Source organism: Buteo buteo, chromosome 3 (genome assembly GCF_964188355.1).
Source record: "Buteo buteo chromosome 3, bButBut1.hap1.1, whole genome shotgun sequence".
NCBI lineage: Eukaryota > Metazoa > Chordata > Aves > Accipitriformes > Accipitridae > Buteo > Buteo buteo.
This window is the reverse complement of record NC_134173.1, coordinates 32,434,557-32,448,066: the sequence shown is the minus strand read 5'-3', so window position 1 is coordinate 32,448,066 and position 13,510 is coordinate 32,434,557. Positions and strand designations below refer to the sequence as shown.

General features: G+C 38.3%; 1 protein-coding gene across 3 annotated transcripts in view; it reads right to left on the bottom strand.

Annotated features, from left to right (window-relative positions):
* SPIDR (scaffold protein involved in DNA repair) overlaps nt 1-13,510 on the bottom strand; it is a 207,982-nt gene that overhangs the window by 134,629 nt on the left and 59,843 nt on the right. For all 3 annotated transcript variants that reach the window (XR_012649784.1, XM_075023258.1, XM_075023259.1), the window contains exon 7: nt 6,939-7,039. Coding sequence is in view for 2 of the 3 variants with exons in the window: in XM_075023258.1 (XP_074879359.1) it covers nt 6,939-7,039 (101 nt within the window). In the remaining variant the exon portion in view is untranslated. The remainder of the gene's footprint in view (nt 1-6,938; nt 7,040-13,510) is intronic.

The following is a 13,510-nucleotide window of genomic DNA, read 5'->3' as shown; positions in this document are numbered from 1 at the left end:
CTCTGCTCCACTGAGCATTCTGGGGAAAAAAAAAAAATCTACTCATATGCAAGCGTGAAGAAGAGCAGAGTGGAAATTATTATTATTGTGATAGTAAAAAGTCTCTAGTAATAGAGAACACACACATCTACCATTAAATATACATGTGGACTATCATGCAAAGCAAGAATGACAAAATAACAGAGAAAGCCCTCAGCCACAAGACTTACCCCGTAAGTCACATGGATGAAAGAAACCAAACAAGCAGGGCAAGAGGCAAAAGGAAGAGTACTTCAGTACCTTCCTTTTATATCAATAAAAAAAATTATACTCATGCAAGTAAATCTTTCTGAAAAAACAAGACAAATGCATAAGAAAACCCAAGGGACTGGGAGGAAGATGAGATTGCTTGAAGTCACGTTAATCTTTGCAAAACTGCTAACAAATATTTGTTTTGTGCAAAGGCAGTCAGGACAACCTGTATTTGTTCTTACCAGCTAAACAGTCACAATGCACAATTCTTGATCTTAATGATATCTGAATGATACAGGAGAAGGATAGATACTTTTAAGAAAAACAAATTACTGTTACTTTTGCTCAAAGAGCTATCAAACAAATCATATATATGAACTGCAGTTTAGAAGCAAATTTGTACTGTATCTGACATAATTAGTTGACATTTCTAAAGAACATGGCTGAAAAGTTAAATTATACTTTTACTTAACTGGCAAATTCTTTACAAATATGAACTACAAGAAATACAGGTGTTACACTCAAGTCAAATTTCTACTAATCCTAGTTAAAAGCTTTTATAAAATAACATTTCCCACTGAAAGTACAAAGAATCTTGAGCAATTGACATTGGGAATAGTACCTACTGCACTAAGAATGAAAGTCAATTTCTGCATTTGGTTCTGATGGATGGATCAGATACACGTTATGGAAGTACGAAGTAAACAAAGAAAACCCCACTTTACACCTTGTTTAATAAAGCAAACTAGCAACACACTTCCAAGTTAGTCTCCATCAGTTATTTTTTTCAGAGGCATTATTTCATCCTAACATCATTTAACTTTTAATTGTCTAATGTGGATTCCAAAACTGCAGTTGCTAGACACCCTCCTGGGACAGCACTTACTATCTGCAGTGGAAGAATAGCCAAGCCTACATTTTCTGGTTCAGGCCACAAAGTTTTACTTTCATTCTCAAGTATAAAAGGTATAAAATGTCAAATTACAGGCATAAATCAAAAGAAGAACATGCTTTTGCTTGGCATCCCATTATTGTTCTTCCTTCTCCCTCATGTAAAAGATTGCAGGTGCAGGCATAACAAACTCGGGAAGCAGGTAGATACCAAGCAGATCCTTGCAATCCGAAGTCAATGTTGAAAACCAGGTGAAGATTCTAGCGTTTTCACAACCTGTACAAAACCATCTGGTTGCTATTCTGATCTATACATGTTGTTATTCTTCCTGGGCTGGTAACTTGTGAAGCCATTCAAAAAGATTTTTCTCAAAAACACACGAAGTCTTGCAGGCATGATGGCTTCTTGCCACATCTATATTCATTTTTAAAAGGTTGCTGAATTTGTGCTTTAACATTATACATTCTTTGTAAGAACATATGTAAACTACTTAAATTGACTGTGCATGCCATTATTGATTCTCATAAGAAAACAAAAACAATAGAAAGAATTCTTGTTTGAAAAAGACAAGTTTACATTTGATTTTTTCCTTCACAATGCTGTAACAATTTCAGACAGTTAGCTAGCAAAAAAAACAAAAGTAAAAACAAAATCAAAAAATCACCAAACATAAATCTGGCCACTTGCCATGTCTCCAATTTATAGTATTAACTCTTAAGTAATAAAACAAACTATCAAGAACTAAGAAAATAAGCAACAACTAGCAAAGCTCAGACTTTCGTGTTTTTAGAAGAATTTTGCATGGTGAAAGGAAACCCTGTTAAGTACTACCCTTGTTTTCTTCATTCACAGAGAGAAACTTTTGTGCAGGTCTCATGGCATTCAAGCTACTAAAATCCTTTCTTCCCATCACCTTAACTAGTCACTGAACTGGAAGGAGGGAGTGATTCTTTATGTCCTCTTCTGTAAGCCTTTCAGCCTTCCTGAAAATGTGGTGTTACATGTGAAACCCTGTCCTCATCTCCAGGGCTTCACCCTCCTCCCCTCATGTGTGTGTTCCACTTGCCTCAGCAAACTGAAGAATTACTGCCCCTTGAAGGTCACTTCCCTCTGACAGGAAGGAGCAGTTTGGAAGGAAACATCAATGGTTCGGGTTTATTATCAGTTTATTACTCCAACTCAATTGTAATCCAATCCCAAATCTTAATCTCAGGCCAACAAATACCAAATATCTTGTATTAGATTACAAATGCTACAGAATAACATGCTTTCAGGTAAAAAACTGCTTTGATGGTAACTGCAAGGAAAAGAAAAACAACAGAAAATAAAATGTATAGAAAGTAAAACTTCAGAAGTTACAGAAGGAATCTACATGAGTTTGCTTTGAATATTTTTAGCGTCCTATCCTATAGACAGGAAAGTTGTCTGAATGTAACTCAGAAAAGCACTATCTTTTCTTCTGCATCATGCAATCCCCATATAACCAGCAGATGTTCACAGGAAAAAGGTTTGGTTTTCTGTTGGGGTTTTTTTTGTTTGTTTTTTTTTTTCTCTCTCTCAACTGTCCACATCTCCTCTTTGCCCAAACAGGAAACTTCATGGGGAAGTTGCAGCCCTGCATACACGAAAAAGCTTGCAAGCGGTCTAAAAGCCCTTGCACATAGTACTCTCAAGCCATCAGCCTGACTGAGCAGACGCTGTTGCGGGGACTGCACACCTCTCAGCCTCCCTTCTACATCTTGTGAAGAAAAAAAACCCCTGGGTTTGTGGCAATGTGCCTGGCATCTGTCTCCATTAGAACTAAACCACAGCAAGCATCCAACCAACACTGTGTAGCATGGGCAAGCTTTGGTCTTCTCTCCTTTCAGGCCTCTGTCTGATACGGTTAGCTTGATTACAGAAGTGGAAATACCAATCACCTCGCAAAAACGCACATCCTTAGTGAGGGCCTATCACAACACAGGGACAAGCTACCGAACGCAATTTTGACCCGAAATTGTCAAAATGGAGAAAGCACAAAGGTATCTTCTACCCTGCAGAGCGAGTCAGCCAAAAGTGAGACCCCCCACGCACTGTATAAAAACCAGAAAGTGCGTGCTGAAAGGAGGCGCTCTTTTCTGGAGTAGTGATTCATCCCAGTGACCCAGAGGCAGCCAAACCACAATGGTTACTTACAGAAAGGGGTCAGGGGAGCAAACAGAAAGGAATTTTTAAAAAATAAAGCCAAAACAAGGGGTTTTTGGATAACATGGACGCTGATACAACATAAAAGTAAACAACTGCAAAACGAAGGCATAAAATTCTGTAACATGAAATGCCTAACGGGGGGAACAGCCCACACTTCTGGAAATGTTTTTCCTTAAATCTCAAATAGAAGGAGGACTTCAGACTGATCTCATTTGAAATTGCTCCCCTTTGCCTTAGCAATGAACTTCTGGTCTGCATGTCTACGGGATGTCCAAAATGACATGACAGCTCTCCCAGCAAGTTACTTCAATCCTCCGCATTAATCTTCAGGCTCCTTTGATAACTCATTTGAGTTTGTCATTTGAGAAGTTCTTTCTTCTACTGCTGCTGCCGCAGTCAGAAACAAGCCTGGAAACAATGTGGTTTAGAAATATTACTGGGCAAAACAGAGGGGAAACAAAATCCAAGAAGAATCTCAAATTAGTGAGACACCCTTAGTATGAACCTAAAAAGATGAAAGCTGAAAGTGGTATGCATTTGCTGTGCTGACACTTCACATTTCCACACTAGAAGCAATTACGAGGTTATCTAGTAACATTACTAAAATTTCAGTCATTCCAACTAACATTTTCCAAACCAAACACCAATTTTATTTTGGTGACATGAAGCAGTATGGCCATTCTAAGAACAAAAGTATCAAAAATAAATTTTGCCCCGAATGAAAAAATATCCTCCAAATATTATCACAGCTATTTTAATGATTATTTTATCATCCTCATCCTTTGGAATAAGGATTGGGAATTGGAAATTAAATTCAGGCTGTGAAGTTGAAGTGTATTCCTAAATTATGGCATGTTCAGCATCTTTCAGAAATTTTAGCAAATGCTCACAGGGTAAGTGAAACAGTAGTTTGTCCTAAAGACTTCTAACTTGCCCAAGTTCTTGTAGATTTTCACCATGATGACAAAAGGCATATCCCAGAAATGGCTCATCTTCTGCCAAAACTAAATTGTCTTGAAGACACTCATCAGAATTTTTTATATGTACTTCAGAATAGAGCAAGGTATTTTCCCATTGCCTTTTTCTCATAAAATGCTAATGAATTCTGACTCATTTTCTGAAAGAAAGAAGCATCATCAAAGAAAGGAATTCAGCCAGAGGCAGATGTTTAGCATGGAATATTTCAGCCTAGGAGTTAAAGTCTAACAAAATGGTGACCATGCAAACACAAGGTTTTTGTAATGACACATGTGAAGCTCGGACAAAAAGAATATTAGCGTATTAGCAATGTTGCAGATCCATTACTATAGAGAACACTAAAAAATTTTCATTTTATTAAAAAGACAGACCTATTCAATATCCATTTCTGTTCCATATTTCAGAAGAAACAAGAGGATGTCCTTGTCATAAGAATGACAAAAAGTAACCTCCTATCCATTAGTAACTCAGGTGGAGGATCAACAACATGCAGAAGGCTTGAGTGGTTTTAAGTCAGCATGCCTGTATAATTTTCAACACAGCACTTCTGAAAAGAGTTGGCTGAAGACATTTCTGGTTCCCTGATGTTACTTTCTGGTCAGTCTTCAAATACTGGGGAAATTCCAGAAGTCTGAAAGGATGATATTTTGCTAGTATTCAGAAAGGGCAAACAAAGTGACCTACAATAACTGGAGAGCAGCTAGCTTGACATCAGATCTAGGCAAAGTGACTGGAAAAATAAGTAAGGAATTAAGGTCAGAAATATAATGTGCCATTCCACATGGATGGCATATTGAACACATAGCATGCAAGTGGCCACGGGATGTAAGCCCTCTAAAGCTCCAGTGAGAAACTGTGAGACTAGCTTTAGCCAACAGTTTGGGTGTAACTTAAAATCATACAACCTTCTTATGGAAAAACAACCATTTTCACTATCAGTAGTGTACCCTTTAAGTGGAATGCAAAAAAAAGTATTTCAGATAACTAACTTTGTGAATTACAGTTGAGCTTTTTATCAGTGGAAAAAAACTAAGTAAGAGCAGTTCCAGCAGGATTTGAAAGTAAACACTCATTCTATTAAATGGTTTCATCAATGACATAAAAACAAGTTAAAAAAATAATATAGGAAACGGTGTGGATACCACAAATTCAAGCAAATTCGCGACTAAAAGAGGACAGGCTTGACATACACAATGATCTGAACTGTATGGTTAGCTGGGCATACTCAAATGAAGCAGACCTGGATACAGCACAAACACTTCCCTGTGTTTAGGTAGAAGAAACACAAATGGTAGCTGGAGAGTGGGAAACTGGATCTCAGAAAACAACAGTTACAGAAGTTATGAAATCATATTGGACAATCAATTCAACGTGAAGTCCCAGCATCACGCTGTGACCAAACCCAAACCAGATTCAAACACTTATTACAGGCCTTGAACATACAGGAGGCTGAGTAGTGAACTGGACCTGGCCAATGGTTTTGATGAGACTAAAACTAGAAGAATGCATACAGAGTAGCTGTCCTTGTCCTTAAGACCATGCTGAAAAGTTTGAGAGGGTGCAGTAAAAAACCACACAAATCACTTGAAGACTGGTAAAAATGCTTTAGAGAGCCTTAAAGAGCTCAGTCTGTTTAGTTTATGAAAATTGTGACGCAGCATGATTTTGCTATGCAAGTGCCAGAGAAGGAAAACACCACATACTGAAGAGCTCTTTAATCTAATGGAGAAAAGCTTTACAAGAAACAAAAGAGGGGAACTGAAGCCAGACAAACTCAGATTTGGAAGAAAACCCACTTTTAGAAATTTGGGAGTGGAATTAAGGACAAACTCTCAAGGCAAGTGATAGATTCCCTCATGGGCATGTTTTCAAATTAAGACCAGAGGACTTTCTGAAAAATAAATGGAAGTTAATATGCGCTCAGAAACAAGTAGTCAGCTTAGTACAGAATAAATACTTGAAATTTTGTAGCCTACAGTCACACACACACAAGTTGATAAAAAAACCTAACCATTTCTTTACACTTAAACTCTATGAATCCATTATCTCTCAAGAAATACTACTGAAAGGTGGTGCTATCAGTCACTTCTAACTAATTTGCATAACTCCCACTGTTTCTTTTTAAGTGAAGTGCCCATTGTAGTTATGCTTCACACTCATTTCATGGTTGTGTTCTATATGTCCATATTTGCTGTCATTCACAATTTCAGCACTTATCCATGAATACGGCTGACTTCAAACCAAAGAAAAATGAACAAGGAAAGAGGAAAAGGTGGTTAAAAAGAAACAACAAGAACCAAAAACCCATCTGCACACCCATAAATTAAACCTTGAATTGTCCTACAACCTGCTGGAAACACCATTCCCCAGGTGATGCTAGAAATCAAGTTGTGAAGAGTCTAGATGGAGGCTATTTAAAACAAGGTCTTTACCCCTTACATTTAAACACTTTGATGACTGAGAAGTTATAAACCATCATATTTAGCTGAAATGCAATATTAGCTCAGCAGACAATCAAGAGAGTATTAAAACCAAGTCAGGCGAAAAACCCACAAAGAATATAAACTTCAGTTGTACCCCTATGTGGGCCATATATACACACATATAAGTGTATACTTTCACATAGTAGTACACATACAATGCTTCTTACCTGATGCAGTTTTAGCATCTGAAATACACTGATGCCTCCAAAAGCTAATGGCAGATCTTTCTCTGTTCTGCAGTCGATATAACCTCTCAGCTAGCCCGCCCCTGCAGAGAATAAAGGAATGCTCAATTTTGCCAGGAATTAGTATTCAGTTTTGCCAAGTGACAAGCCATAGGACAGATGGAATATGTATGTTTTGACCCTTAGAGACAGAAACATACAGTAAAATTACATTTTGCAGATTAGTTATCCTAATTTTGATTTTCCAATGGATATACTCCCAATAAAACATACACTTAGGGTCAATACACACAATAAAACATTTTCACTATCTGGATGTCCAAAACCTTCATGTTTTCAGTCCTGTCTCGAACACAAGGATTTTAACGAAAAGTTCCCAGCTTTTCTTTGTACTTATGCATGTATCCTGACAGACACTACAGACAATTGCGAATTCAAAACAAACCAGCGTAACCACCAGTTATAACAGGTTGGGTTTTTTTTTCCTCACAGATTTGTTTGTCTGTTGGCAAGGAGTGATCACAAAAATATTCTTTTACCCATACTTGACCCTATGATTCATTTCACAAGCTGGGTCAAGTGTGCAGTTTCAGTGGTCTGAACACTCTCCAAGATGAAATTAATTTAGCATTCCCAAGGTGAGGAGCAGAGGAGTGGCATCTAGCACAAATACATTTAAGGTAACACTAAAGCAATTCCTACCCCTGGATTCAAAGCCAGAAGACATAATTTCTCACTTCAAGAACAAAAAGACAAATGTGTTGGAAGCTGTCTTTGGGCTACTACAAAGAGCTTTGGACTACTATGGGAGTATTACAGCATTTTTCCTTGGCTTCAAAGAAGTTATATGCATAAAAACCTACTTCATTCTTTCCTTATAGCGTAAGTTTTTCCACAACAAGTACTATCAAGTATATTGATAAAGATTTCTACTAAGGTGAAATGTGTTCTTGGGTTAAACTGGTTTAGGAATCAGCGTATACAACCACCTTATGGTTATTCGTGCACATGAATAGAATTTTTTGGTTTAGAAAAAAAAAGCCAAATAGCTTGGTAAAGCTCACACTGCAAATGTGAAACTGAGAAGACTCACACCTGTGGAAACCAAGAAGGAGCTAAAAGGACTAAGCAGCACTTCAGGTAGGCTGTAAAAATCTCTCTTTGGTTAGCAGTTACTAAGCAATTTCACCTGCAGACAAATCAACAGGTTATATGAAAAGCAGTTGGCAGTCTCAGCTGAAGTTCTAATGAACAACTATATACTTTGCAAAATCATAACTATCACAAGAATTATTAGATGGCATGGCTAAACATCTTGGTAGTAAAGATCACAGAATGAACACTCTGAAATACAAGAGCCACATTTGACCTAGAATGATCTATAAAAGTTTTGTAGTTTACATTACTGCATCTCTTGTACGGCTGGTGTGGTTCAGGCAGGGAAGAAAGAAACTCAGACTCTTTCAGAGGAGGAAAAAATTCCCAAACCACCAGAATAAAGAACCTATACTTAACAAGCTATAAAACCTGCTATATTAAGGAGGAAAACAAACAAAAATATTTAGGAAATCTTGGGCTCCAGTGAGCTTCCAGGTAAGCTTAACAACCTTGTTTAATCCTGCTTTCAACATGAACTTTAAGACACAAGGGCAACTAATACAGAGAAGTGCAATGGAAACTTTGGTACCAAAAACAGCACGGTCAAGCACAGAACTTCATACAGGATAAGTTATTTTGCTGATCACACTCTGCTCAGCCACATTTCCCCCAAAACTTGAGTACTCAAGCATTACTGCCCTGCAACACTTCTGGGCAAGACAGTTCTACAAACTCCAGCATACTGTCTGCCCAGTTTCTCTTCTTGCCAGGGAATCGTTCTCAGATGCAGTTGTAATTCAGCTTGGCTGCCTGGTCTACACAAGCTGTGGTGGAACAGGTAGATGCCAGCTCAGCTAGGCTTAGAAAAGCAGCAGTTAAATGCAATTTCAGTTCACTTGCTTAAGTCTTGCATGCACGAGTCTGCAACTGAACTCCGTGGTTGGACTATAGCCATACACAACACAGCTAGTAGCTCAAAAACTTGCTTTGCTGAAAGAAAACTGTTCAATAGGAGTGTTCTAAAACCCTACTCCATTCCCTCCACAGACAACGAAATTTTCTTTGTTCAAATAATGCTAGAAAGCCTTAAGGTACCTGCACAAGAGAGCAGCTATTACTGGCTCACAGCCTAATTTCCCCCCCCCTTTCCCTCAACAGGCTATGGTTGTGTCCAGTCAATCAGTTTCTACTCTTCTGTCAGCCCACTACTGTTTCACCTATGGCAGAAACACACTGTAGCATGAAGGAAAGCAAGTTCTTGGTTTTGTGGCTATTGCACACAACAGTAATACACCATTCCTGTTTCAGGCCTGATATGCCTATCAGGGAAGGTCTCACTGACACAACTTCATTACTAATTTACTAACCATGTCTGTATTGGGATAATAGTTATCAGAAAGGTCCATGAAAAGTAAAACCATGCCTTTCCTTAGCGGCCCTTTGTGCTAATAAAATTCACTGATATTTATTAATCATCATCTTTCCATTCACTTTCCAAATGCAGTTTAAAATAGTTTAAACAGAAAACATCATAAAGCATTTTGCATCTGCTTGGTTGCAGAATATAAAATATAACCAAGAATGTATTTATGAGAGGTTCTCAGCTGGTCATTGGAAATGTTGGGTGTTTTTTTTTTCATAATGTCTGTTTCATACATTTTGAAATTGTAAATACAATTCAAGGACATGCCATGCACAAAAGGAATTTCTTTGGCAAGAGAGAGAGTTGGTAGTTTACGGTTTGTTTCTTTTAAAAGGTAGAAACAAAAAATTTAAACACAACCCCAAACCCAGGAGGATCAACTCCCTTTTTAGCTCAAACACATAAAACAAAGAAAAAGTTGCTTGCTGTTACATATTCTAACATTTGATGACAATGGTATTTGAAGACTACTAATTCCTCCTCATACAGTACAGGTGCCCACACTGCTGAAAACACTTGTGTATGTGCTGTGATATACTGTCAACTATACAGCCAGAGCCACTCCTGGCTGTGCAGAGAGCACTAAGACAGAGTTACACAAAGCTTACACAAAGCAGAGCATGGTGTTAAGCAGGTGCTGGCTTCAGTGTAAGAACCAACTCCATGTTTTGAAAAAAACTAAATGGTTAAAATTACTATTATTTTATTCCCAATTACACATCTGTGTCTTGTTAAATACCTAATGAGCTTTTATATTCAGTCTTTGGTAGTTAACTGGGTTTACTGGGACTAACAGTCATTTTTTGGCATAGATTCTATCATATGGAATTAACTTTTTGCTTATTTTGGTAATACAAGGTAGAGATGAATAATATTCACTTTTCACTGTCTACACATTATCCCTCTGAAAAAAACCCTAGCTTTCCTGGCTTTTCAGCTTTACAGGATGCAGAAACTGTTTGGCTTAATTTTGCCAGGTATGGGAGATTTGTTGGCATGAAGGGTGGAGACTGGATTCTACAGTACCAGGTCTTGGTTAATCTGCAGTCTGTATTTATTTATTGCATCTAGCCGCTTCAAAAAGTTTAGAAAAAGATATTCAGTTCCCTCTTTTGCACAGATCTAGCCCTTATGATGCATTTAATTGTCCTCCGTGATGAACCCAACATCTGGTGTGTGTGTGTGTGTATATAATTGGCAAATATATTTTGATTACTAATGTACAATTTCTGTAATCAAGGGAACTGACAAACTGTATTTAAATAACAAAAACTGTAATTTGAGATGCATACTTTACTGACCAGCACTTCAAACTTGCCCCCAAAATGTTTTAATACGAGGAAATTGAACACATTTGGCAAGTTGTTAATGCAAAAGCTGTTCAGTGAAGCCAAACTGCTCAGATACAATCTCCACTGCCCACAACCTTTTTATTTTTAATCACAAAACTTTCAGTACAACCATTTTGTTCCTTTAAATCCCTGAAGGCAGATAGATTTAACAAGCACAAAATCCACGTCCTATTTCCGTAATAAATCTGAGCTTGTTGAAATACTGTATTTAAAACAATACATTGCTATTACTGTCCATGTCCAACAACATCCACATGAAAGACAGCTTTTCTGACCGTAAGAAAGCTCAGCATCTAGTACAAAAGCTCAGTTTCTGGTGGTTGCCCCCTTCCCCCCCCTTCCACAAACTTCAACAGCAAGACTGAAGAGTTTTGTGCCACCATGTGACAAGTATCACCAAAAGGTAACACTGAGCCTGATCTGTGACTCTCAGGCTGCTGGTCCCTAGCCTGCAATTCCAATGAGGCTAATGGGGGGGGGGGGGGGGGGGGGAAGAAAGAGCATTAGTGAGTAGGCTATGTTTTGAAAAGTAATTTTTGTGTTTTGAAAAGTAATTTTCATTCTTTCTGAAGTGCTGGAGATCTGTGTTTATTTATTAAGGTTTTCATTCAGCAGGGCACTTACCAAAAGTAAGTGCAACAAACATTCATGCAACTTTATTCCTTTCCACACTTCATTTGAATTTAAGAACAGTGAACACTTAAGCATCTCATTATTGAGTTGTTTCCTCACATACACTATATTCAGGACTCCATGTATTTCAAAACACTATAGGTTACACAAATATATACCCCCATCTCAGGAGTGGGCAATTTCTCTCCTTCTCTCTTTTCAAAGCAAGGACAGAACTCTCTCATATTTCCAAATTAACTGGTAAAGACACTGACTTCTGCAACACTCAGCTGTCCATTTCCACTCCATGGGGTGCTTACTAAAGAAGAAAAAAGAATCCCTAAGTATGCTGGCATTTAATTTGTCAACACTGCAAACCCATCAGCTATTATCAGCTAGTTTACAACTTCCAAAATAATACACAACACTGAATGATGACAGTCACTACCAAGTACTCCTTTAGTGTACAAAATAGCATGGGTACGTATGAAAGATGTGATTGAAGAACATTGGCCACACAAGCAAAAGTCTCCTCTACAGAGGCCTACCTCCTCTTCAGCACGGAAGAGCAGCTGTTGACTTCATGCAGTAAGAAGGGATCCGAAAGAGTAATTTTAGCTTTACAGATCAGTCCCACTCAAGCTCTGACTCAACAACCAGATTTATAAACTTTTACCTTGGATGAACCACCACTACCATGATAGCTGGCATTATTCTGTTTGTTAAATGTGGGCTACTTTTCTGGAATCAAAGCGTAACACAATTTCTTTTCCTGTGACAGAATAAGCACAGACCAAAGTAGACAGCAATAATTTTAAGTCAAGTAGTTATACTCTGCTACAAGTTCTGGGGTCTTTCCCTTGGAAAGGAATCAGTGTTTCTCCCAATCCACAATTTCCATGTCAAATCAACGGCATCCAAGATACATACCTAAAATGAAAGGAAAATGGAAGATCTGTACTGTAACACAAATGATAATTTCTAACACACAGCTATCAAGGGCCATTTGCATCTGCCAACACAAAAAATAGAGAGAAAAGACCTTCCATATTTATTTGAAAAAAATACCGAGTAGACAGGCAATGCAGTGATTCAGTAAACTGCATGGGATGCTGGATTTTCTTGCACACCAGTTGCTCACAGTTCAACGCTCTAAGCTGTTGTACCCATCCAGAGAGGCTTCTTTTACACTAGCCAAATCAACAAGGCAGACATACTGAAAGCCTGTTCTAGAGTCTTAAGGATTCAAGGATTTGGAGCCTCTCTTAAAAGAATTCAATAAGCCCAAAGTCTTTTCGAGTCTGTGTAGTCTCTCACCACTCTTTTTTCAATCATTCCACAAAGGAGGTCATCTCCATAAAACATATGTGGAACAAAGATAGGATTTTTGTGAGACCCCATAGCACAGCGAGAGCCAGAGGTATATTTCAGCAACCGCATTAGACAGAAGTGACTATCTAGAGAAATCACAGTGTTCAGCTGTAAATTCCAACCAGCATGTACTAGAGATATCCTCAATACCACCTTTAACAATTAAACTTCCAAGTAGCGTCTGGGCACTATACCACAACTACTCCTGCAAATCAGAAATAGCTCTTTGTCACAGACAGCAAAGCTTCATCATTCTTGTGTAGTGAGATTTGGTTTCCAGGTCCTAGTTGCCTCAGACAGTGCAGAGGAAGAGATATAAGAGGGATTATAGTCGTAACTGCTGAGAAGAGGGTGGGTGAGCACTTTCTACATCCCATACAGAATCATAGAATCATTCAGGTAGGAAAAAACCTTTAAGATCGAGTCCAACCATTAACCTACCACTGCCAAGTCCACCACTAAACCATACCCCTAAGCACCACATCTACACGTCTTTTAAATACCTCCAAGGGTGGTGACTCAACCACTTCCCTGGGCAGCCTGTTCCAATGCTTGATTTTTCCTAGTATCCAATCTAAACCTCCCCTGCTGCAACTTGAGGCCATTTCCTCTTGTCCTATCACTTGTTACCTGGGAACAGAGACCAGCACCCACCTCACTACAACTTCCTTTCGGGTAGTTGTAGAGAGCGATAAGGT